Raw genomic sequence first — 27,295 nt, 5'->3', positions numbered from 1 at the left:
TCATTATAACACTTATCTAAGACTTTTAAAGTAATTTTGATAGTAGGCTAATATAGACACTTACATCATGTGTTGTCTTCATTATAACACTTATATAAGACTTTTAAAGTCATTTTGATAGTAGGCTAATATAGACACTTACATCATGTGTTAATTGTCTTCATTATAACACTTATATGAGACTTTTAAAGCATACTTGCCAACCTTGAGACCTCCGATTTCGGGAGGTGGAGGGTGGGGGGTGGGGGCGGGGGCGTGGTCGGGGGTGGGGCGGGGGGCGTGGTTAAGATATATATATATATAAGAAATACTTGACTTTCAGTGAATTCTAGCTATATATATATATATATATATATATATATATATATATATATATATATATATATATATATATATATATATATATATATATATATATAAAAATAAAATAAATACTTGAATTTCAGTGTTCATTTACAAACTACAACTCACAAACACTTTAGAGTTAGGCTCCACCATCAGAATGTGTACTTAAACTTATTAAGATCACATGGATATTATTCAGTGAGTTGATTCACCAAAACTAACCTGTTATACAGGAGGAAAAAGCACACAGGACGTTTCAATTGTTCACAGACTGGTCGCGCTCATCAGAATGACAAGCCACTTCCGGTCTGCAGGTGATAGCATTCAATTGGGAAGAAACGCCCTACTGCCCCCTACTGACCAATGTGAATACTGATAAATGTGTAATGACAGCGCCAAAAACGAATTCAAACCACAAAATAAAATAAATAAATCAACACAAAAATGTGACACAGTATGGGTGGGTCACATATGCATGTACAGTAGATGGCAGTATTGTCCTGTTTAAAAGTGTCACAACATTGCTGTTTACGGCAGACGAACTGCTTTACGGTAGACACTGTTGTTGTGTGTTGTCAACACGTCACTCAGGTCCGCCTGAATTTCGGGAGTTTTTCGGGAGAAAATTTGTCCCGGGAGGTTTTCGGGAGAGGCGCTGAATTTCGGGAGTCTCCCGGAAAATCCGGGAGGGTTGGCAAGTATGTTTTAAAGTCATTTTGATAGTAGGCTAATATAGACACTTACATCATGTGTTGCCTTCATTATAACACTTATATAAGACTTTTAAAGTCATTTTGATAGTAGGCTAATATAGACACTTACATCATGTGTTGTCTTCATTATTACACTTATATAAGACTTTTAAAGTCATTTTGATAGTAGGCTAATATAGACACTTACATTATGTGTTGCCTTCATTATAACACTTATATAAGACATATATTACTTTTTTGTATTTTTGGTCCAATATGGCTCTTTCAACATTTTGGGTTGCCGACCCCTGCCTTACCCTAACATGTTACATATAAATTCCCTTCTCTTTTTTTTCCCCAAAACTACCCAAGGCGCTACGGACAAACATGCGCCTGTCAGTATGTGGTAATGTGCAGTGATGGTGCAAAGCAGACCACACCCTCTTTACTCCACCCCTCCCATCAACATACTCTCTCTCTCTCTCTCTCCTCTTTTGAATAAGTCACTTTGTCACCATGGAGCCCAGCAGTCCAAAGAAGATCCAGTTTGCGGTGCCGCCGCTGCAAGGCCAGTTGGATCCTCAAGCCTCGGAGCAAGTGAGTGGGGGGGTCGCCCGAGCAAGCCGCTTCTTTGTCGCGGCTCAATGGCTATGTGTGCTCTTTGGCTGAATGTGTGTGTGTGTGTTTTGTAATGGGTGGGCCCTGCGTGGTTCCGTCACGCTCATGCTGGTTTGCACTTCTCATGCTCGCAAAGCCAAATGAGGAACTTTTCCGAGCCGATGATGCTGATGATGAAGGTGTGGGTATGACATCACTCAGTAAATCTGCGAGTCGCACTAGGAACTGTCAATGTGATCATCTCAATAAAGTGAGGGTCAGTCATTGAAACATACTGTAATATTGTACATGGTCATTGTTATATATGATATAAACATATAATATAATATATTAGTATACATCATGAACAAACCCCGTTTCCATATGAGTTGGGAAATGGTGTTAGATGTAAATATAAACGGAATACAATGATTTGCGAATCCTTTTCAACCCATATTCAGTTGAATATGCTACAAAGACAACATATTTGATGTTCAAACTCATAAACATTTTTTTGTTGTTGCAAATAATCATTAACTTTAGAATTTGATGCCGACAACACGTGACAAAGAAGTTGGGAAAGGTGGCAATAAATACTGATAAAGTTGAGGAATGCTCATCAAACACTTATTTGGAACAAATCCACAGGTGTGCAGGCTAATTGGGAACAGGTGGGTGCCATGATTGGGTATAAAAGTAGATTGCTCAGTCATTCACAAACAAGGATGGGGCGAGGGTCACCACTTTGTCAACAAATGCCTGAGTAAATTGTTGAACAGTTTAAGAAAAACTTTTCTCAACCAGCTATTGCAAGGAATTCACCATCTACGGTCCGTAATATCGTCAAAGGGTTCAGAGAATCTGTAGAAATCACTCCACGTAAGCAGCTAAGCCCATGACCTTTGATCCTTCAGGCTGTACTGCATCAACAAGCGACATCGGTGTGTAAAGGATATCACCACATGGGCTCAGGAACACTTCAGAAAACCATTGTCAGTAACTACAGTTGGTCGCTACATCTGTAAGTGCAAGTTAAACCTCTACTATGCAAAGCGAAAGCCATTTATCAACAACACCCAGAAACGCCGTCGGCTTCTCTGGGCCCGAGATCATCTAAGATGGACTCATGCAAAGTGGAAAAGTGTTCTGTGGTCTGACGAGTCCACATTTCAAATTGCTTTTGGAAATATTCGACATCGTGTCATCCGGACCAAAGGGGAAAGCGAACCATCCAGACTGTTATCGACGCAAAGTTCAAAAGGCAGCATCTGTGATGGTATGGGGGTGTATTAGTGCCCAAGGCATGGGTAACTTACACATCTGTGAAGGCGCCATTAATGCTGAAAGGTACATACAGGTTTTGGAGCAACATACGCTGCCATCTAAGCGCCGTCTTTTTCATGGACGCCCCTGCTTATTTCAGCAAGACAATGCCAAGCCACATTCAGCACGTGTTACAACAGCGTGGCTTCGTAAAAAAAAAAGAGTGCGGGTACTTTCCTGGCCCGCCCGCAGTCCAGACCTGTCTCCCATTGAAAATGTGTGGCGCATTATGAAGCGTAAAATACGACTGTTGAACGACTGAAGCTCTACATAAAGTTAAAGTTAAAGTTAAAGTACAAATGATTGTCACACACACACACTAGGTGTGGCGAAATTATTCTCTGCATTTAACCCATCACCCTTGATCACCCCCTGGGAGGTGAGGGGAGCAGTGGGCAGCAGCGGTGGCCGCGCCCGGGAATCATTTTTGGTGATTTAACCCCCAATTCCAACCCTTGATACTGAGTGCCAAGCAGGGAGGTAATGGGTCCCATTTTTATAGTCTTTGGTATGACTCGGCCGGGGTTTGAACCCACAACCTACCGATCTCAGGGCGGACACTCTAACCACTAGGCCACTGAGTAGGTGTATCATCAAAGGGTTCAAAGAATCTGGAGAAATCACTGCACGCAAGCGAGGATATTACGGACCTCGCTTGGTTTGTCCCAAAATTTGTCAAAATTTGTCCCAAATAACTTCAAGGTCGGATTTATTCAAATGTTTCGCTTGGTTTGTCTCAAATCAGATTTATTCAAATCTCTTGCTTGATTTGTCCCAAATTTGTCCAAATGAATCCAAATTTGTCCCAAATTACTTCAAGGTCGGATTTATTCAAATCTCTCGCTTGGTTTGTCCCAAATTTGTCAAAATTTGTCCCAAATTACTTCAAGGTCGGATTTATTCAAATGTTTCGCTTGGTTTGTCTCAAATTTGTCCCAAATTACTTCAAGGTCAGATTTATTCAAATCTCTTGCTTGATTTGTCCCAAATTTGTCCAAATGAATCCAAATTTGTCCCAAATTACTTCAAGGTCGGATTTATTCAAATCTCTCGCTTGGTTTGTCCCAAATTTGTCAAAATTTGTCCCAAATTACTTCAAGGTCGGATTTATTCAAATGTTTCGCTTGGTTTGTCTCAAATTTGTCCCAAATTACTTCAAGGTCAGATTTATTCAAATCTCTTGCTTGATTTGTCCCAAATTTGTCCAAATGAATCCAAATTTGTCCCAAATTACTTCAAGGTCGGATTTATTCAAATCTCTCGCTTGGTTTGTCCCAAATTTGTCAAAATTTGTCCCAAATTACTTCAAGGTCGGATTTATTCAAATGTTTCGCTTGGTTTGTCTCAAATTTGTCCCAAATTACTTCAAGGTCAGATTTATTCAAATCTCTTGCTTGATTTGTCCCAAATTTGTCCAAATGAATCCAAATTTGTCCCAAATTACTTCAAGGTCGGATTTATTCAAATCTCTCGCTTGGTTTGTCCCAAATTTGTCAAAATTTGTCCCAAATTACTTCAAGGTCGGATTTATTCAAATCTCTCGCTTGGTTTGTCCCAAATTTGTCAAAATTTGTCCCAAATTACTTCAAGGTCGGATTTATTCAAATGTTTCGCTTGGTTTGTCTCAAATTTGTCAAAATTTGTCCCAAATTACTTCAAGGTCGGATTTATTCAAATGTTTCGCTTGGTTTGTCTCAAATTTGTCCCAAATTACTTCAAGGTCAGATTTATTCAAATCTCTTGCTTGATTTGTCCCAAATTTGTCCAAATGAATCCAAATGTGTCCCAAATTACTTCAAGGTCGGATTTATTCAAATCTCTCGCTTGGTTTGTCCCAAATTTGTCAAAATTTGTCCCAAATTACTTCAAGGTCGGATTTATTCAAATCTCTCGCTTGGTTTGTCCCAAATTTGTCAAAATTTGTCCCAAATTACTTCAAGGTCGGATTTATTCAAATGTTTCGCTTGGTTTGTCTCAAATTTGTCCCAAATTACTTCAAGGTCGGATTTATTCAAATGTTTCGCTTGGTTTGTCTCAAATTTGTCCCAAATTACTTCAAGGTCAGATTTATTCAAATCTCTTGCTTGATTTGTCCCAAATTTGTCCAAATGAATCCAAATTTGTCCCAAATTACTTCAAGGTCGGATTTATTCAAATCTCTCGCTTGGTTTGTCCCAAATTTGTCAAAATTTGTCCCAAATTACTTCAAGGTCGGATTTATTCAAATGTTTCGCTTGGTTTGTCTCAAATTTGTCCCAAATTACTTCAAGGTCAGATTTATTCAAATCTCTTGCTTGATTTGTCCCAAATTTGTCCAAATGAATCCAAATTTGTCCCAAATTACTTCAAGGTCGGATTTATTCAAATCTCTCGCTTGGTTTGTCCCAAATTTGTCAAAATTTGTCCCAAATTACTTCAAGGTCGGATTTATTCAAATGTTTCGCTTGGTTTGTCTCAAATTTGTCCCAAATTACTTCAAGGTCAGATTTATTCAAATCTCTTGCTTGATTTGTCCCAAATTTGTCCAAATGAATCCAAATTTGTCCCAAATTACTTCAAGGTCGGATTTATTCAAATCTCTCGCTTGGTTTGTCCCAAATTTGTCAAAATTTGTCCCAAATTACTTCAAGGTCGGATTTATTCAAATGTTTCGCTTGGTTTGTCTCATATTTGTCCCAAATTACTTCAAGGTCAGATTTATTCAAATCTCTCGCTTGGTTTGTCCCAAATTTGTCAAAATTTGTCCCAAATTACTTCAAGGTCGGATTTATTCAAATCTCTCGCTTGGTTTGTCCCAAATTTGTCAAAATTTGTCCCAAATTACTTCAAGGTCGGATTTATTCAAATCTCTCGCTTGGTTTGTCCCAAATTTGTCAAAATTGATCCCTTAGGTGGTACTGCATCAACAAGCGACATCAATCTCTAAAGGATATCACCACATGGGCTCAGGAACACTTCAGAAACCCACTGTCAGTAACTACTCAGTGGCCTAGTGGTTAGAGTGTCCGCCCTGAGATCGGTAGGTTGTGGGTTCAAACCCCGGCCGAGTCATACCAAAGACTATAAAAATGGGACCCATTACCTCCCTGCTTGGCACTCAGCATCAAGGGTTGGAATTGGGGGTTAAATCACCAAAAATGATTCCCGGGCGCGGCCACCGCTGCTGCCCACTGCTCCCCTCACCTCCCAGGGGGTGACCAAGGGTGATGGGTTAAATGCAGAGAATAATTTCGCCACACCTAGTGTGTGTGTGACAATCATTGGTACTTTAACTTTTAACTTTTTACAGTTGGTCGCTACATCTGTAAGTGCAAGTTAAAGCTCTACTATGCAAAGCGAAAGCCATTTATCAACAACACCCAGAAACGCCGTCGGCTTCTCTGGGCCCGAGATCATCTAAGATGGACTGATGCAAAGTGGAAAAGTGTTCTGTGGTCTGACGAGTCCACATTTCAAATTGTTTTTGGAAATATTCGACATCGTGTCATCCGGACCAAAGGGGAAAGCGAACCATCCAGACTGTTATCGACGCAAAGTTCAAAAGGCAGCATCTGTGATGGTATGGGGGTGCATTAGTGCCCAAGGCATTGGGTAACTTTTCACCATTAATGCTGAAAGGTACATACAGGTTTTGGGGCAACATACGCTGCCATCTTTTTCATGGACGCCCCTGCTTATTTCAGCAAGACAATGCCAAGCCACATTCGGCACGTGTTACAACAGCGTGGCTTCGTAAAAAAAAAAAAGAGTGCGGGTACTTTTCCTGGTTCCGCCCGCAGTCCAGACCTGTCTCCCATCGAAAATGTGTGGCGCATTATGAAGCGACTGTTGAACGACTGAAGCTCTACATAAAACAAGAATGGGAAAGAATTCCACTTTCAGAGCTTCAACAATTAGTTTCCTCAGTTCCCGATCGTTTATTGAGTGTTGTTAAAAGGAAAGGCCATGTAACACAGTGGTGGACATGCCCTTTCCCAACTACTTTGGCACGTGTTGCAGCCATGAAATTCTAAGTTAATTATTATTTGCAAAAAAAAAATCAAATCATTGTATTCCGTTTATATTTACATCTAACACAAGTTCCCAACTCATATGGAAACGGGGTTCGTACTGTGTATATAATATGTAAATAATACATGTATGGTAGAATAAGTGCGCGCTATTTGTCACGTGGATGACATCACCGTGGGACGTTCAAACAAGACGTGGTCACTTTGATGATGTTTGTTGTTTTATTGTTGTTCATTCACAATTATGCTCTAATTGATGTGTGTTTGAAGTATTGGAATGGCTGCAAATGTTGTTTCAGCTCTGAAAGACACTTACCCTATTTTTCCGACTATAAGGCGCACCTAAAACCTTTTCATTTTCTCAAAAATCGACAGCGCGCCTTATAACCCTAATGTACGGCACGATTCTGGCTGTGCTTACCGACCTCGAAGCAATTTTATTTGGTACATGGTGGAATTGATAAGTGTGACCAGTAGATGGCAGTCACACATAAGAGATACGTGTAGGCTGCACTATGATGGCAGTAAACAGCACCAAAAACTTTTTAAATGTTCTTTTTGAAAATATAGAACATTACACACGGCGCTCAAAAATCTGTCAAAATGTTTTTAGTCGGACTTTGGTAAGCTATGAAGCCACACCGCTTGATGTGCTTCAACATAGGAGTATTATTATGGTGTGTATAAGGTAAGACATACAGTATTATCTGGTGTTTTGAGTACCTTGAAGGTAGAAAAGCAAGTATAACCCATTTACCATTTGATAAGTGTGATCAGTAGATGGCAGTCATACATAAGAGATACATGTTGACTGCAATATGACGCCAGTAAACAACACCCAAAACTTTAAATGTTTCATTGAGAATATAGAACATTACACATGGCACACAAAAAGCGATGAAGCGTTGTCGGCGCGTTACGGCTACAGTAGTCAGACGTACTGTGCTTCAACATAGGAGTATTATTATGGTGTGTGTATAAGGTAAGACATACAGTATTATCTGCTGTTTTGAGTACCTTGAAGGTAGAAAAGCAAGTATAACCCATTTACCATTTGATAAGTGTGATCAGTAGATGGCAGTCATACATAAGAGATACATGTAGACTGCAATATGACGCTAGTAAACAACACCCAAAACTTTAAATGTTTCATTGAGAATATAGAACATTACACATGGCACACAAAAAGCGATGAAGCGTTGTCGGCGCGTTACGGCTACAGTAGTCAGACGTACTGTGCTTCAACATAGGAGTATTATTATGGTGTGTGTATAAGGTAAGACATACAGTATTATCTGGTGTTTTGAGTACCTTGAAGGTAGAAAAGCGCTGTGCAAGTATAACCGATTTACCATTTGATAAGTGTGATCAGTAGATGGCAGTCATACATAAGAGATACATGTAGACTGCAATATGACGCCAGTAAACAACACCAAAACTTTTAAATGTTCCATTGAGAATATAGAACATTACACACGGCACACAAAAAGCTATGAAGCGTTGTCGGCGCGTTACGGCTACAGTAGTCAGACGTACTGTGCTTCAACATACGAGTATGACTATGGTGTGTGTGTATAAGCTATTAGACATTTTATTGGGCGTTTTGTTTCACCATATTATTAAAACTTTTCTTACCTTCTGGTACCTGCTGATCTGTATTTGGGATCTGCATAAGTCCTGAAAATTTGCACACGTCCACCTTAGTAGTCGGTGCCGACACCGTATTAATAAGCTTCTTCTTTTTCTCAATCTTCTTGTTATGTGACATTCATCCTCCGCTGTTGCCATTTCTAATATAAAGTAGTGTAAAGTTCTTACTTATATCTGTCAGTAAACTCGCCATGAAAGCACTAAAACATACCGGTGTAGTGAGTTTACATTATTCACCCAAGGAACTTTAGTTATTAGAGTTCCGGTCGAACGGTTTTCCACGGGACACATTTCATGTTATGTAGACCACAGGGAAGTCTTTTACATTTAGAAAAAAATCATAATATGACTCCTTTAATACGCCTTATGATCTGGTGCGCCCTATGGTCCCAAAAATACGGTAGTTTAAAAAAAACAACCAAAAAAACGCTTCATGTGTACACTGTTCAATAGATCCGTCGAAGAAGACCGACTCCTGCCACTCTGCAAATCTACAGACAGCCTGGTAGGGGTGACTCACACACACACACACACACACCCACACACACACACACACACACACACACACACACCCACACACACACACACACTTGTATTTGTTACCTTCTTGAGACCTATAAAAAAAACTTGTGAAAAATGAGTTGGAATTTCACAAGAAAAAGGTCACAATTTCACAAGAAAAACTTTGAATTTTGGCAGTATTGTAATAAAAGTCGTCATTTTACTCAACGCAAGTCAAAATTTAACAAGAACAACTGAACATTTGTGCAATATTATGATAAAAGTTGGAATTTTACTCAATAGCAGTCGCAGTTTAACAAGAAAAGCTTGAAATGTTGGCAATTTTATGAAAAGAGTCGTAATTTTACTCGACAAAAGTCAGAATTTTATAAGAAAATTGTTAAAATGTTGGCAATGTTATAATAATAATCGGAATTTGACTTGGCAAAATTATGACAAAAGTCATAATTTTACTCAAAAAAGTTCACTATTTTACAAGAACAGCAAAAATAATTGGCAATATTGTGATAAAAGTCAGAATTTTATATGACAAATTTATATGAACATTTTACATAAAAAAGTCATAATTTTACGAGAAAATATTGCAATATTACAGAAACAGAAAGAATATGAGAAAGTGTTCCCAATTTTATAAGAAAAAAGTCGACACATTGTGAGAAAAAGTCTGCTTTTAGTTCATTTATTTTTTTGGAATGTTTTGTCTGTAATTGTTTTTTAATCTTCATTATTTACTTCAAGTTATTACAGTATGTCTCTATTTTATTTTTTTTAAATTAATTTTGGCCAAAAGGGGCGCATTTCAATTTTTACACACACTTGTTATTTCATATGTTGACCAGAGGGGGAGCACTTTTCATCACTTGTTCACACCTCCTCATATGGAAGATACTTTTCCTTCTTCATGTCTCAAGAAGGGTAGAAATACACACACACACACACACACACACACACACACACACACACACACACACACACACACACACACACACACACGTACACATTCTTGTATTTGTTACCTTTTTGAGACCTCCAAAAAATGCCTACCTCTTTAGGACCAGCCTTTCTAGATATATAAAGAAGTGTATTTACAACATTAATAATATGTACATACCATGCAAATATAAAAAAAACTTGTTGTGAAAAATGACTTGGAATTTCACAAGAAAAAGGTCACAATTTCACAAGAAAAACTTTGAATTTTGGCAGTGTTATAATAAAAGTCGTCATTTTACTCAACGCAAGTCAAAATTTAACAAGAACAACTGAACATTTGTGCAATATTATGATAAAAGTTGGAATTTTACTCAATAGCAGTTGCAGTTTAACAAGAAAAGCTTGAAATGTTGGCAATTTTATGAAAAAACACAAAAGTCACAATTTTACAAGAAAATGTTAAAATGTTGGCAATGTTATAATAATAATCGGAATTTTACTTGGCAGAATTATGACAAAAGTCATCATTTTACTCAAAAATGTTCACTATTTTACAAGAGCAACAAAAAAAATTGGCAATATTGTAAAAAACAGTCAGAATTTTATATGACAACACACACACATACATACACATTCTTGTATTTGTTACCTTTTTGAGACCTCCAAAAAATGCCTACCTCTTTAGGACCACCCTTTCTAGATATATAAAGAAGTGTATTTACAACATTAATAATATATACATACTATGCAAATATAAAAAAACTTGTTGTGAAAAATGAGTTGGAATTTCACAAGAAAAAGGTCACAATTTCACAAGAAAAACTTAGAATTTTGACAGTATTATAATAAAAGTCGAAAAACTGAACATTTGTGCAATATTATGATAAAAGTTGGAATTTTACTCAATACCAGTCGCAATTTTACAAGAAAAGTTTGAAATGTTGGCAATTTTATGAAAAGAGTCGTAATTTTACTCGACAAAAGTCACAATTTTACTAGAAAATGTTAAAATGTTGGCAATATTATAATAATAATCAGAATTTTACTTGGAAAAGTATGACAAAAGTCATAATTTTACTCAAAAAAGTTCACTATTTTATAAGAACAACAAAAAAAATTGGCAATATTGTGATAAAAGTCAGAATTTTATATGACTAATTCATTTTTGCATTAAAAAGTAATAATTTTACATAAAAAAAGTTATAATTTTACGAGAAAATATTGCAATATTATGGAAACAGAAAGAATATGAGAAATTGCTCCCAATTCTATAAGAAAAAAATCGACACATTGTGAGAAAAAGACTGCTTTTAGTTCATTTATTTTTTTGGAATATTTTGTTTGTAATTGTTTTTTAATCTTCATTATTTACTTCAAGTTATTACAGTATGTCTCTATTTAATTTTTTTTTTTTAATTAATTTTGGCCAAAGGGTGCACATTTCAATTTCCTACACACACTTGTTATTTCATATGTTGACCAGAGGGGATTCACTTTTAAAAGCGACACAAAAAAATCCCTCCTTTTTGGGACCACCCTCATGTTGATAGATGTCACCAGCAGGGGGTGCAAATGAGACATTCTCTATTAGATGCAATGTTATTGATTTATGTCATCACTTGTTCACACCTCCTCATATGGAAGATACTTTTCCTTCTTCATGTCTCAAGAAGGGTAGGAATACAAGAACACACACACACACACACACACACACACACACACACACACACACACACACACACACACACACACACATTCTTGTATTTGATACCTACTTGAGACGTGAGAAAAACACATCCCTCTTTAGGACCAGCCTTTCTAGATATATAAAGAAGTGTATTTACAACATTAATAATATATACATACTATGCAAATATAAAAAAGCTTGTTGTGAAAAATGAGTTGGAATTTCACAAGAAAAAGGTCACATATTCACAAGAAAAACTTAGACTTCTGGCAGTATTATAATAAAAGTCGTCATATTACTCAACGCAAGTCAAAATTTTACAAGAAAAACTGAACATTTGTGCAATATTATGATAAAAGTTGGAATTTTACTCAATTCCAGTCGCAATTTTACAAGAAAAATTTGAAATGTTGGCAATTTTATGAAAAGAGTCGTAAATTTTACTCGACAAAAGTCACAATTTTACAAGAAAATGTTAAAATGTTGGCAATATTATAATAATAATCGGAATTTTGCTTGGCAGAATTATGACAAAAGTCATCATTTTACTCAAAAAAGTTCACTATTTTTCAAGAACAACAACAAAAATTGGCAATATTGTGATAAACGTCAGAATTTTATATGACTAATTTATTTTTGCATTAAAAAGTAATAATTTTACATGAAGAAGTAATAGTTTTACGAGAAAATATTGCAATATTACAGAAACAGAAAGAATATGAGAAATTGCTCCCAATTTTTGTCATGACTTGGTCCGGGGTGTTAGCTTTTCCGGGATGCAACGGAAAGTTGGCTCGGGCGAGACGGGAATTAAGGTACATGATTTATTCATCAAACAAAGAATAAACGAAAAGCGCGCACTTTGGCGGAGAATAAACTATGAAACCAAAAGACTATAGCAAAAAAGTACAAACGAAAAACACGCACAATGGCGGAGAACAAACTATGAAACCAAAAAGACTATAAACATGGAACATAAACTTACTTGGCTTGGACAAAAATAGTTGCATGAAGAATGGACATGGAAAGAAGTATCAGGCATGGACAGAGCATAAATGTGGTGAGGTCGTCAGAAAGACAAACTGAAAACAATGAACTTAAATACTACAGACATGATTAACGAAAACAGGTGCGTGACTCAAGACGTGAAACAGGTGCGTGACGTGACAGGTGAAAACTAATGGGTTGCTATGGTGACAATCAAGAGTGCACAATGAGTCCAAACGTGGAACAGGTGAAACTAATGGGTAATCATGGAAACAAGACAAGGGAGTGAAAAGACAGAAACTAAAGAGTCCTATAACTAAACAAAACATGACTTAAAACAAAACATGATTACACAGACATGACAATTTTATAAGAAAAAAATCGACACATTGTGAGAAAAAGACTGCTTTTAGTTCCTTTTTTTTTTTTGGAATGTTTTGTTTGTAATTGTTTTTTAATCTTCATTATATACTTCAAGTTATTACAGTATGTCTCTATACACATATTTATTTTTTAAATTAATTTTGGCCAAAGGGGGCGCATTTCAATTTCCTACACACACTTGTTATTTCATATGTTGACCAGAGGGGGAGCACTTTTAAAAGCGACACACAGTCAATTTGAAAAAAAATCCCTCCTTTTTGGGACCACCCTCATGTTGATAGATGTCACCAGCAGGGGGTGCAAAATGAGACATTCTCTATTAGATGCAATGTTATTGATTTATGTCATCACTTGTTCACACCTCCTCATATGGAAGATACTTTTCCTTCTTCATGTCTCAAGAAGGCTAGAAATACAAGAACACACACACATATGCACACACACACACACACACACACACACACACACACACACACACACACACACACACACACACACACACACACACACACACACACACACACATATACATTCTTGTATTTGTTACCTTCTTGAGACCTAAGAAAAACACCTCCCTCTTTAGGACCAGCCTTTCTAGATATATAAATATTTGTATTTACAACATTAATAATATATACATACTATGTAAATATAAAAAAGCTTGTTGTGAAAAATGAGTTAGAATTTCACAAGAAAAAGGTCACATATTCACAAGAAAAACTTAGACTTCTGGCAATATTATAATAAAAGTCGTCATATTACTCAACGCAAGAAAATATTATGATAAAAGTTGGAATTTTACTCAATAGCAGTCACAATTTTACAAGAAAAGCTTGAAATGTTGGCAATTTTATGAAAAGAGTCGTAAATTTTACTCGACAAAAGTCACAATTTTACAAGAAAATGTTAAAATGTTGGCAATGTTATAATAATAATCGGAATTTTACTTTTGACAAGAGTCATAATTTTACTCAAAAAAGTTCACTATTTTACAAGAACAAAAAAAAATGGCAATATTGTGATAAACGTCAGAATTTTATATGACTAATTTATTTTTGCATTAAAAAGTAATAATTTTACATGAAGAAGTAATAGTTTTACGAGAAAATACTGCAATATTACAGAAATTGTTCCCAATTTTACAAGAAAAAAATCGACACATTGTGAGAAAAAGACTGCTTTTAGTTCATTTATTTTTTTTGGAATGTTTTGTTTGTAATTGTTTTTTAATCTTCATTATTTGCTTCAAGTTATTACAGTATGTCTCTATTTTATTATTATTTTTAATTAATTTTGGCCAAAGGGTGCGCATTTCAATTTCCTACACACACTTGTTATTTCATATGTTGACCAGAGGGGGAGCACTTTTAAAAGCGACACACAGTCAATTTGAAAAATGCCTCCTTTTTGGGACCACCCTCATGTTGATAGATGTCACCAGCAGGGGGTGCAAAATGAGACATTCTCTATTAGATGCAATGTTATTGATTTATGTCATCACTTGTTCACACCTCCTCATATGGAAGATACTTTTCCTTCTTCTTATCTCAAGAAGGGTAGAAATACAAGAACACACACACACACACACACACACACACACACACACACACATTCTTGTATTTGTTACCTTCTTGAGACCTATAAAAAACTTGTGAAAAATGAGTTGGAATTTCACAAGAAAAAGGTCACAATTTCACAAGAAAAACATAGACTTTTGGCAGTGTTATAATAAAAGTCGTCATATTACTCAACGCAAGTCAAAATTTAACAAGAACAACTGAACATTTGTGCAATATTATGATAAAAGTTGGAATTTTACTCAATAGCAGTCACAATTTTACAAGAAAAGCTTGAAATGTTGGCAATTTTATGAAAAGAGTCGTAATTTTACTCGACAAAAGTCACAATTTTATAAGAAAATTGTTAAAATGTTGGCAATGTTATAATAATAATCGGAATTTGACTTGGCAAAAAAGTTCACTATTTTACAAGAACAGCAAAAATAATTGGCAATATTGTGATAAAAGTCAGAATTTTATATGACAAATTTATATAAACATTTTACATAAAAAAGTCATAATTTTACGAGAAAATATTGCAATATTACAGAAACAGAAAGAATATGAGAAAGTGTTCCCAATTTTATAAGAAAAAAGTCGACACAATGTGAGAAAAAGTCTGCTTTTAGTTCATTTATTTTTTTGGAATGTTTTGTCTGTAATTGTTTTTTAATCTTCATTATTTACTTCAAGTTATTACAGTATGTCTCTATTTAATTTTTTTTTTTAATTAATTTTGGCCAAAGGGTGCGCATTTCAATTTCCTACACACACTTGTTATTTCATATGTTGACCAGAGGGGGAGCACTTTTAAAAGCGACACACAGTCAATTTGAAAAATCCCTCCTTTTTGGGACCACCCTCATGTTGATAGATGTCACCAGCAGGGGGTGCAAAATGAGACATTCTCTATTAGATGCAATGTTATTGATTTATGTCATCACTTGTTCACACCTCCTCATATGGAAGATACTTTTCCTTCTTCATGTCTCAAGAAGGCTAGAAATACAAGAACACACACACACACACACACACACACACACACACACATTCTTGTATTTGTTACCTTTTTGAGACCTCCAAAAAATGCCTACCTCTTTAGGACCACCCTTTCTAGATATATAAAGAAGTGTATTTACAACATTAATAATATATACATACTATGCAAATATAAAAAAGCTTGTTGTGAAAAATGAGTTAGAATTTCACAAGAAAAAGGTCACATATTCACAAGAAAAACTTAGACTTCTGGCAGTATTATAATAAAAGTTGTCATTTTACTCAACGCAAGTCAAAATTTAACAAGAAAAACTGAACATTTGTGCAATATTATGATAAAAGTTGGAATTTTACTCAATAACAGTCGCAATTTTACAAGAAAAGCTTGAAATTTTGGCAATTTTTTGAAAAGAGTCGAAATTTTACTCGACAAAAGTCACAATTTTACAAGAAAATGTTAAAATGTTCGCAATGTTATAATAATAATCGGAATTTTGCTTGGCAGAATTATGACAAAAGTCATCATTTTACTCAAAAAATGTCACTATTTTTCAAGAACAACAAAAAAAAATAGGCAACATTGTGATAAAAGTCAGAATTTTATATGACTAATTTATTTTTGCATTAAAAAGTAATAATTTTACATAAAAAAGTTATAGTTTTACGAGAAAATATTGCAATATACATACAATACAGAAACAGAAAAAATATGAGAAATTGCTCCCAATTTTACAAGAAAAAAATCGACACATTGTGAGAAAAAGACTGCTTTTAGTTCCTTTTTTTTTTTTTTTTTGAATGTTTTGTTTGTAATTGTTTTTTAATCTTCATTATTTACTTCAAGTTATTACAGTATGTCTCTATTATTTATTTTTTTAAATTAATTTTGGCCAAAGGGGGCGCATTTCAATTTCCTACACACACTTGTTATTTCATATGTTGACCAGAGGGGGAGCACTTTTAAAAGCGACACAGAGTCAATTTGAAAAAACAAATCCCTCCTTTTTGGGACCACCCTCATGTTGATAGATGTCACCAGCAGGGGGTGCAAATGAGACATTCTCTATTAGATGCAATGTTATTGATTTATGTCATCACTTGTTCACACCTCCTCATATGGAAGATACTTTTCCTTCTCCATGTCTCAAGAAGGATAGGAATACAAGAACACACACACACACACACACACACACACACATTCTAGTATTTGTTACCTTTTTGAGACCTCCAAAAAATGCTTACCACTTTAGGAGCACCCTTTCTAGATATATAAAGAAGTGTATTTACAACATTAATAATATATACATACTATGCAAATATAAAAACAACTTGTTGTGAAAAATGAGTTGGAATTTCACAAGAAAAAGGTCACAATTTCATAAGAAAAACTTAGAATTTTGGCAGTATTATAATAAAAGTTGAAAAACTGAACATTTGTGCAATATTATGATAAAAGTTGGAATTTTACTCAATACCAGTCGCAATTTTACAAGACAAGCTGAAATGTTGGCAATTTTATGAAAAGAGTCGTAATTTTACTCGACGAAAGTCACAATTTTACAAGAAAATGTTAAAATGTTGGCAATATTATAATAATAATCAGAATTTTACTTGGAAAAGTATGACAAAAGTCATAATTTTACTCAAAAAAGTTCACTATTTTACAAGAACAAAAAAAAATGGCAATATTGTGATAAAAGTCAGAATTTTATATGACTAATTTATTTTTGCATTAAAAAGTAATAATTTTACATAAAAAAGTAATAGTTTTACGAGAAAATATTGCAATATTACAGAAACAGAAAGAATATGAGAAATTGTTCCCAATTTTATAAGAAAAAAATCGACACATTGTGAGAAAAAGACTGCTTTTAGTTCATTTATTTTTTTGGAATGTTTTGTTTGTAATTGTTTTTTAATCTTCATTATTTACTTCAAGTTATTACAGTATGTGTCTATTTTTTTTTTTTTAAATTAATTTTAGCCAAAGGGGGCACATTTACATTTCTTACACACACTTGTTATTTCATATGTTGACTTTTAAAAGCGACACACAAAAAATCCCTCCTTTTTGGGACCACCCTCATGTTGATAGATGTCACCAGCAGGGGGTGCAAATGAGACATTCTCTATTAGATGCAATGTTATTGATTTATGTCATCACTTGTTCACACCTCCTCATATGGAAGATACTTTTCCTTCTCCATGTCTCAAGAAGGATAGGAATACAAGAACACACACACACACACACACACACACACACACACACACACATACACATGCACACACACACACATACATTCTTGTATTTGTTACCTTCTTGAGACCTGAGAAAAACACATCCCTCTTTAGGACCAGCCTTTCTAGATATATAAAGATGTGTATTTACAACATTAATAATATATACATACTATGTAAATATAAAAAAGCTTGTTGTGAAAAATGAGTTAGAATTTCACAAGAAAAAGGTCACATATTCACAAGAAAACTTAGACTTCTGGCAGTATTATAATAAAAGTCGTCATTTTACTCAACGCAAGTCAAAATTTTACAAGAAAAACTGAACATTTGTGCAATATTATGATAAAAGTTGGAATTTTACTCAATAGCAGTCACAATTTTACAAGAAAAGCTTAAAATGTTGGCAATTTTATGAAAAGAGTCGTAAATTTTACTCGACAAAAGTCACAATTTTACAAGAAAATGTTAAAATGTTGGCAATGTTATAATAATAATCGGAATTTGACTTGGCAAAATTATGATAAAAGTCATAATTTTACTCAAAAAAGTTCACTATTTTATAAGAACAACAAAAAAAATTGGCAATATTATGATAAAAGTCAGAATTTTAGATGACTAATTCATTTTTGCATTAAAAAGTAATAATTTTACATTAAAAAAGTCATAATTTTACGAGAAAATAATGCAATATTACAGAAACAGAAAGAATATGAGAAATTGCTCCCAATTTTACAAGAAAAAAGTCGACACATTGTGAGAAAAAGTCTGCTTTTAGTTCATTTATTTTTTTGGAATGTTTTGTTTGTAATTGTTTTTTAATCTTCATTATTTCCTTCAAGTTATTACAGTATGTCTCTATTTTATTTTTTTAAAATTAATTTTGGCCTAAAGGGGCGCATTTCAATTTTTACACACACTTGTTATTTCATATGTTGACCACCCTCATGTTGATAGATGTCACCAGCAGGGGGTGCAAAATGAGACATTCTCTATTAGATGCAATGTTATTGATTTATGTCATCACTTGTTCACACCTCCTCATATAGAAGATACTTTTCCTTCTTCATGTCTCAAGAAGGCTAGAAATACAAGAACACACACACACACACACACACACACACACACACACACACACACACACACACACATGGGATCAGCATCCATCAGTTGGGTCCTCACACTGACATAACTCCTAATCTAATAAAAGTTCCATTATGGTTTGACATTCCTCCCAATTCTCACCTGCACTTCTTCCACACCTTTTAGGTCCTCTCAGGTCCTGCTCACATTCTAAAGGTGTTTTGTTCCCACTAAGGCCATGTTGCCAATGCAGAAAATGACCTGCGTCTACGTCCATGTTTAAGTGTGTGCGTGTGTGTGTGTGTGTGTGTGTGTGTGTGTGTGTGTGTGTGTGTGTGTGTGTGTGTGTGTGCGTGTGTGTGTACAACAATAACTGACTGTAGCACTAATGGAAATGTTCCATTTAGTCAACTCAGCTCGGTCGGCTTCTTAGGAGCTTCCATCAAGTGTTCTATTTACAACACCACTCCCTACACGGACTATGCAATATGTTTCCAGAATGCTGAAAACATCCCCTCCTTCCTTTTGTATTTACAATTCATTGAAATAGAAAAAAGTCGTCACGTTGTGTAAATGGTAAATAAAAAGAGAATACAACAAATCCTTTTCGACTTATATTCAATTGAATAGACTGCAAAGACAAGATACTCGACGTTCGAACTGGAAAACGTTGTTATTTTTTTTGCAAATATTAGCTCATTAGGACATGTTTCAAAAAAGCTGGTGTCACGTTCAAACACAGGACATCTATTAAACAAGACAAAAGGCAAGGAATCAAACAGAGACAGAATTCAATTTGGACTCAATATTGAGGAGAGACATGGCCACTGCACTCTCTGTACAGTCCTGCACCACGCTCTGACGAAGAAGGTTTTCGTCTCCTCATTTATTCAGATGTTCAATGTTCACGCACCAACACGTGTCACAGCAGGAATGTATGTAAAACAGTCATTGTTTTTCGGTCGCTTTGAAGTCCAAGAAGAGGATTTCTCGGGCTTGGGCTCTTCCTGGATCCAGCTGGAGGACAAATGGATAACCCCTCCCGTCTCCTGACCACAGTGACTTCAAGAGGGCAGCGGGTCGTAAACAGCGTTGACCTCGGTCACCAAACAGTTGGAAGAGAGTTTGTGAAATACTTCAGAGAGAGAGAGTTTAACACTTCAAAGAGAGTTCCTCTGGAAGTTGAGCAATTATTCCAACAGCTGGCACAAGTGGCAAAAAAGACTGATAAAAATTGAGGAATGCTCATCAAGCACTTATTTGGAACATCCCACAGGTGAGCAGGCTAATTGGGAACAGGTGGGTGCCATGATTGGGTGTAAAAGCAGCTTCCGTGAAATGCTCAGTCGTTCACAAACAAGGACGGGGCGAGGGTCACCACTTTGTCAACAAATGCCTGAGCAAATTGTTTACGAACAACATTTTCTCAACCAGCTATTGCAAGGAATTTAGGGATTTCACCATCTACGCTCTGTAATATCATCAAAAGATTCAGACAATCTGGAGAAATCACTGCACGTAAGCCATGATATTACGCACCTTGGATCCCTCAGGCGGTACTGCATCAAAAAGCGACATCAGTGTGTAAAGGATATCACCACACGCTCAGGAACACTTCAGAAAACCACTGTCAGTAACTACAGTTGGCCGCTACATCTGTAAGTGCAAGTTAAAACTCTACTACGCAAAGCCAAAGCCATTTATCAACAACACCCGGAAACGCCGCCGGCTTCGCTGGGCCCGAGCTCATCTAAGATGGACTGATGCAAAGTGGAAAAATGTTCTGTGGTCTGACGAGTCCACATTTCAAATTGTTTTTTTGGAAACTGTGGACGTCGTGTCCTCCGGACCGAAGAGGAAAAAAACCATAGGGGCAAAGTGTAAAAGGCAGCATGTGTGATGGTATGGGGGTGTATTAGTGCCCAAGACATGGGTAACTTACACATCTGTGAAGGCGCCATTAATGCTGAAAGGTACATACAGGTTTCGGAGCAACATATGTTGCCATCCAAGCAACGTTATCGTGGACGCCCCTGCTTATTTCTGCAAGACAATGCCAAGCCACCTGTTACAACAGCGTGGCTTCATTAAAGTTAAAGCACCAATGATTGTCACACACACACACTAGGTGTGGCAAAATTATTTGCTGCATTTGACCCATCACTCTTGATCACCCCCTGGGAGGTGAGGGGAGCAGTGAGCAGCAGCGGTGGCATTTAGTTTCTATTTCATCCAATTGATCTAGAAGTTCCTAATAGTTTTGTGTTGAAATTGTGTAGGGATTACGGGCTTACGAGGTCTAGGTCTAGCTTGAATACCAGTTTGGACATACTCAGGAAGTGTTCCCCTATAGAGGAAAATCGGAGCATTTTATTTGGTGTAGACCAGCTGTGTGAGGACAAGTTGTGTATTTCAACACAACGTTAGTCAAATGAAGAATACCAAATGATCAGTGTTGTCATCTTGTGTCTTCCACAGAAGCTGGAGATCAGTACGACGCCAGCGGAGGTGCTCAGGTTGTTGCACAACACACACACACACACACACACACACACAAACACACACACACACACCCTGAGATGGGTAGGTCGTGAGTTCAAACCCCGGCCGAGTCATACCAAAGACTATAAAAACGGGACCCATTACCTCCCTGCTTGGCACTCAGCATCAAGGTTTGGAATTGGGGGTTAAATCACCAAAAATTATTCCCGGGCGTGGCCACCGCTGCTGCTCACTGCTCCCCTCACTTCCCAGGGGGTGAACAAGGGTGATGGGTCAAATGCGAGAGAATAATTTCGCCACACCTAGTGTGTGTGTGACAATCATTGGTTCTTTGACTTAAACTTAACACACACACACACACACACACACACACACACACACACACACATTCTTGTATTTGTTACCTTCTTGAAAATGAAGAAAATGCCTCTTTAGGACCAGCCTTTCTAGATATATAAAGAAGTGTATTTACAACATTAATAATATATACATACTATGCAAATATAAAAAAGCTTCTTGTGAAAAATGAGTTGGAATTTCACAAGAAAAAGGTCACAATTTCACAAGAAAAACTTAGAATGTGGGCAGTGTTATAATAAAAGTCGTAATTCTACTCAACACGAGTCAAAATTTTACAATGAAAACTGAACATTTGTGCAATATTATGATAAAAGTTGGAATTTTACTCAATAGCAGTCGCAATTTTACAAGAAAAGTTTGAAATGTTGGCAATTTTATGAAAAGAGTCGTAATTTTAGTCAACGAAAGTCACAGTTTTATAAGAAATCTTTAACATTTTGGCAATATCATCATAAAAGTCGGAATTTTGCGTGGCAAAACTATGACAAAAGTCATAACTTTGACAAAAACGATGACAAATTATGACAAAAGTCATAATTTTACTCAGAAAATGTCACTATTTTACAAGAAAAAAGAAAACATTTGCGTTAAAAAGTAAAACAAAAATCATAAAAAAGTCAGAATTTTACGAGAAAATATTTCAATATTACAGAAACAGAAAGAATATGAGAAATTGTTCCCAATTTTTCTAAGAAAAAAGTCGACACAATGTGAGAAAAAGACTGCTTTTAGTTAATTTTCTTTTTTGAATGTTTTGTTTGTAATTGTTTTTTAATCTTCATTATTTACTTCAAGTTATTACAGTATGTCTCTATTTAATTTAAAAAAAATTAATTTTGGCCAAAGGGGGCGCATTTCAATTTCCTACACACACTTGTTATTTCATATGTTGACCAGAGGGGGAGCACTTTTAAAAGCAACACACACAAAAATTCACTCCTTTTTGGGACCACCCTCATTTTGATAGATGTCACCAGCAGGGGGTGCAAATGAGACATTCTCTATTAGATGCAATGTTATTATTATGTCATCACTTGTTCACACCTCCTCATATGGAAGATGCTTTTACTTCTTCTTATCTCAAGAAGGGTAGAAATACAAGAACACACACACACACACACACACACACACACACACACACACACACACACACACACACACATTCTTGTATTTGTTACCTTCTTGAGACCTATAAAAAAAACTTGTGAAAAATGAGTTGGAATTTCACAAGAAATAGGTCCCAATTTCACAAGAAAAACTTAGACTTTTGGCAGTATTATAATAAAAATCGTAATTTTACTCAACGCAAGTCAAAATTTAACAGAATTGCAGTTTTACAAGAAAAGCTGAAAATTTGGGCAATTTTATGAAAAGAGTCGTAACTTTAGTCAACGAAAGTCACAGTTTTTTAAGAAATCTTTAACATTTTGGCAATATCATCATAAAAGTCGGAATTTTGCGTGGCAAAACTATGACAAAAGTCATAACTTTGACAAAAACGATGACAAATTATGACAAAAGTCATAATTTTACTCAGAAAATGTCACTATTTTACAAGAAAAACCAAAAAATTGGCGACGGCACCATTTTGCGTTAAAAAGTTAAAAAAAATCATAAAAAAGTCATAATTTTACGAGAAAATATTTCAATATTACAGAAACAAAAAGAATATTGTTCCCAATTTTTCTAAGAAAAAAGTCGACACATTGTGAGAAAAAGACTGCTTTTAGTTCATTTTCTTTTTTTGAATGTTTTGTTTGTAATTGTTTTTTAATCTTCATTATTTACTTCAAGTTATTACAGTATGTCTATATAAACATTTCTATATTATTATTTTTAATTAATTTTGGCCAAAGAGGGCACATTTCAATTTCTTACACACACTTGTTATTTCATATGTTGACCAGAGGGGGAGCACTTTTAAAACCGACACACACAAAAAAAATCCCTCCTTTTTGGGACCACCCTCATTTTGAGGGGTGAAAATGAGACATTGTCTATTAGATGCAATGTTATTGATTTATGTCATCACTTGTTCACACCTCCTCATATGGAAGATACTTTTCCTTCTCCATGTCTCAAGAAGACTAGAAATACATGAAAACACACACACACACACACACACACACACACACACACACACACACACACACACACACACACACACACACACACACACACACACACACACACACATTCTTGCATTTGATACCTTCTTGAGACATGCCTACCACTTTAGGACCACCCTTTCTAGACATATAAAGATTGTATTTACAACATTAATAATATATACATACTATGCTAATATAAAAAAGCTTCTTGTGAAAAATTAGTTGGAATTTCACAAGAAAAAGGTCACAATTTCACAAGAAGAACTTAGAATGTGGGCAGTGTTATAATAAAAGTTGTCATTTTACTCAACGCAAGTCAAAATTTTACAATAAAAACGGAACATTTGTGCAATATTATGATAAAAGTTGGAATTTTACTCAATACCAGTCGCAATTTTACAAGAATAGCTGAAAATTTGGGCAATTTTATGAAAAGAGTCGTAATTTTAGTCAACAAAAGTCAACAGTTTTATAAGAAATCTTTAACATTTTGGCAATATCATCATAAAAATCGGAATTTTGCTTGGCAAAACTATGACAAAAGTTATAACTTTGACAAAAACGATGACAAATTATGACAAAAGTCATAATTTTACTCAGAAAATGTCACTATTTTATAAGAAAAAACAAAAAATTTGGCGACGTCACCATTTTGCGTTAAAAAGTTTAAAAAAATCATAAAAAAGTCATAATTTTACGAGAAAATATTGCAATATTATAGAAACAAAAAGAATATTGTTACCTATTTTTCTAAGAAAAAAATCGACACATTGTGAGAAAAAGACTGCTTTTAGTTAATTTTCTTTTTTTGAATGTTTTGTTTGTAATTGTTTTTTAATCTTCATTATTTACTTCAAGTTATTACAGTATGTCTATATAAACATTTCTATATTATTATTTTTAATTAATTTTGGCCAAAGAGGGCACATTTCAATTTCTTACACACACTTGTTATTTCATATGTTGACCAGAGGGGGAGCACTTTTAAAACTGACACACACACACAAAATCCCTCCTTTTTGGGACCACCCTCATTTTGAGGGGTGCAAATGAGACATTGTCTATTAGATGCAATGTTATTGATTTATGTCATCACTTGTTCACACCTCCTCATATGGAAGATACTTTTCCTTCTCCATGTCTCAAGAAGGCTAGAAATACATGAACACACACACACACACTTATGTAGTTAACGTAATATTTGTGTTTCCTGTTGGCAGACTTCAGATGGCGCTGAGAGGAAGCACAGCACTTCGGCCCCGCCCACCACAAAAGGTAAAGGAGTGTATTTTTTTTTTACCATGAACGACCTTCCAAAATTTAGTTTTATGGGTCGGTGATGTCATGACCTGCGTTTTTTTCCCCTGCATCTTGTAAACACACTGGTCTTCTCTCCCTTAGTTTGAATGCATGTTCTGTTTGTATCTTTAACTACTTTGGTTTTTTTCAAAGTGGGTTTGGCTACGGCTACAGTAGTCAGACGTACTGTGCTTCAACATACGAGTATGACTGTGGTGTGTGTGTAAGGACCACAAAATTGCACCTATTAGACATTGTATCGGGCGTTTTGTTTCGCCTTATTATACAAAAGCAAGTTTTCTTACCTTCTGGTACCTGCTGATGTGTATTTGGGATCTGCATAAGTCCTGAAAATCTGTGCGCGTCCGCCTTTGAAGTCGATAAGCTTCTTCTTTTTCCTCTATCTTCTTGTTATGTGACATTCATCCTCCGCTGTTGCCATTTCTAATATAAAGTAGTGTAAAGTTCTTACTTATATCTTGTCAGTAAACTCGCTAAAACATACCGGTGTAGTGAGTTTACATTATTCACTCAAGGAACTTTAGTTATTAGAGTTCCGGTCGAACGGTTTTTCCCCGGGACACATTACATGTTATGTCGACCACAAGGAAGTCTTTTACATTTAGAAACAAATCATAATATGACTGCTTTAATCGGTGCGCCCTATGGTCCGGAGAATACGGTAATGCTCATTTTAATGTTATGTTGTATGTGTCAGGACTTGGACTATGGCGTGTTTTTGTTCTCCCGTGGTGCAAATGAACATTTGGACCAGACACGGCGTGAAGGTGAAGACATGATTTATTTAAACACTATATCTACAAAAAGAACAAACTAAAGGCGCGCACAAGGCGGAAGTACAAACTTGACAAATGAAACCAAGACTTGCACGTGGGCAAAAAAACTAAGGACATGAACAAAAGTCGCAAACTGTGGCATGAATCGAAAAAAACTTACTTGGACAGGGCATGAAGTGCGCAGAGGTGTGACAGGGGTATGAATCCGGGATGTCGCCAGGAAGACAGACTGAAAACAATGAACTTAAATACTATGATTAACGAAAACAGGTGCGTGACTCAAAACGTGAAACAGGGTTGCTATGGTGACAAACAAGACTGCACAATGAGTCCAAATGTGGAACAGGTGAAACTAATGGGTATCCATGGAAATAAGACAAGGGAGTGAAAAGCCAGAAACTAAAGAGTCCAATAACTAAACAAAACAAAACATGACTAATACTAAACATGGTCACACAGACATGACAGTATGCACAATGCAAGAATAAATGTGTCTATGTTTTGTTCTTCGGGACAAGCTTGCAAGCTTCATTTTGCAAGCAGTTTTCGTTTGAAGGTTTTTATATTGTGATGATGTGCACAGAAAGGAGCAAAACAAAGAGTGCACCAATATGAGCGCACTACTCAAGTCAGGCAGGAAGTGTGGACCTTAAAAGCTTTTCTTCTATTGATCCACTCTAAGTCAGCGGGTGTGTGTGTGTGTGTGTGTGTGTGTGTGTGTGTGTGTGTGTGTGTGTGTGTGTGTGTGTGTGTGTGTGTGTGTGTGTGTGTTTATGTGTGTGTGTGTGTGTTCTTGTATTTCTACCCTTCTTGAGACACGAAGAAGGAAAAGTATCTTCCATATGAGGAGGTGTGAACAAGTGATGACATAAATCAATAACATTGCATCTAATAGAGAATGTCTCATTTGCACCCCCTGCTGGTGACATCTATCAAAATGAGGGTGGTCCCAAAAAGGAGGAATTTTTTGTGTGTCGGTTTTAAAAGTCAACATATGAAATAACAAGTGTGGAAGAAATTGAAATGCGCCCCCTTTGGCCAAAATTAATTAAAAAAAATTAAAATAGAGACATACTGTAATAACTTGAAGTAAATAATGAAGATTAAAAAACAATTACAAACAAAACATTCCAAAAAAAATAAATGAACTAAAAGCAGACTTTTTCTCACAATGTGTCGATTTTTTTCTTATAAAATTGGGAACAATTTCTCATATT

General features: G+C 35.6%; 1 protein-coding gene across 1 annotated transcript in view; it reads left to right on the top strand.

Moving 5' to 3' along the window:
• The first annotated feature begins 1,528 nt into the window (after positions 1 to 1,528).
• The window catches only part of ppp1r1c (protein phosphatase 1, regulatory (inhibitor) subunit 1C), a 30,036-nt gene continuing 4,269 nt past the window's right edge, over positions 1,529 to 27,295 (top strand). The window contains exons 1-4 of the mRNA XM_061986617.1: positions 1,529 to 1,634; positions 9,071 to 9,122; positions 21,488 to 21,525; positions 25,203 to 25,257. Of these exons, the coding sequence (XP_061842601.1) occupies positions 1,554 to 1,634; positions 9,071 to 9,122; positions 21,488 to 21,525; positions 25,203 to 25,257 (226 nt within the window). The 5' untranslated portion in view covers positions 1,529 to 1,553. The remainder of the gene's footprint in view (positions 1,635 to 9,070; positions 9,123 to 21,487; positions 21,526 to 25,202; positions 25,258 to 27,295) is intronic.

Source organism: Nerophis lumbriciformis, linkage group LG02 (assembly GCF_033978685.3).
Source record: "Nerophis lumbriciformis linkage group LG02, RoL_Nlum_v2.1, whole genome shotgun sequence".
NCBI lineage: Eukaryota > Metazoa > Chordata > Actinopteri > Syngnathiformes > Syngnathidae > Nerophis > Nerophis lumbriciformis.
This window is presented reverse-complemented; position numbering and strand designations above follow the sequence as displayed.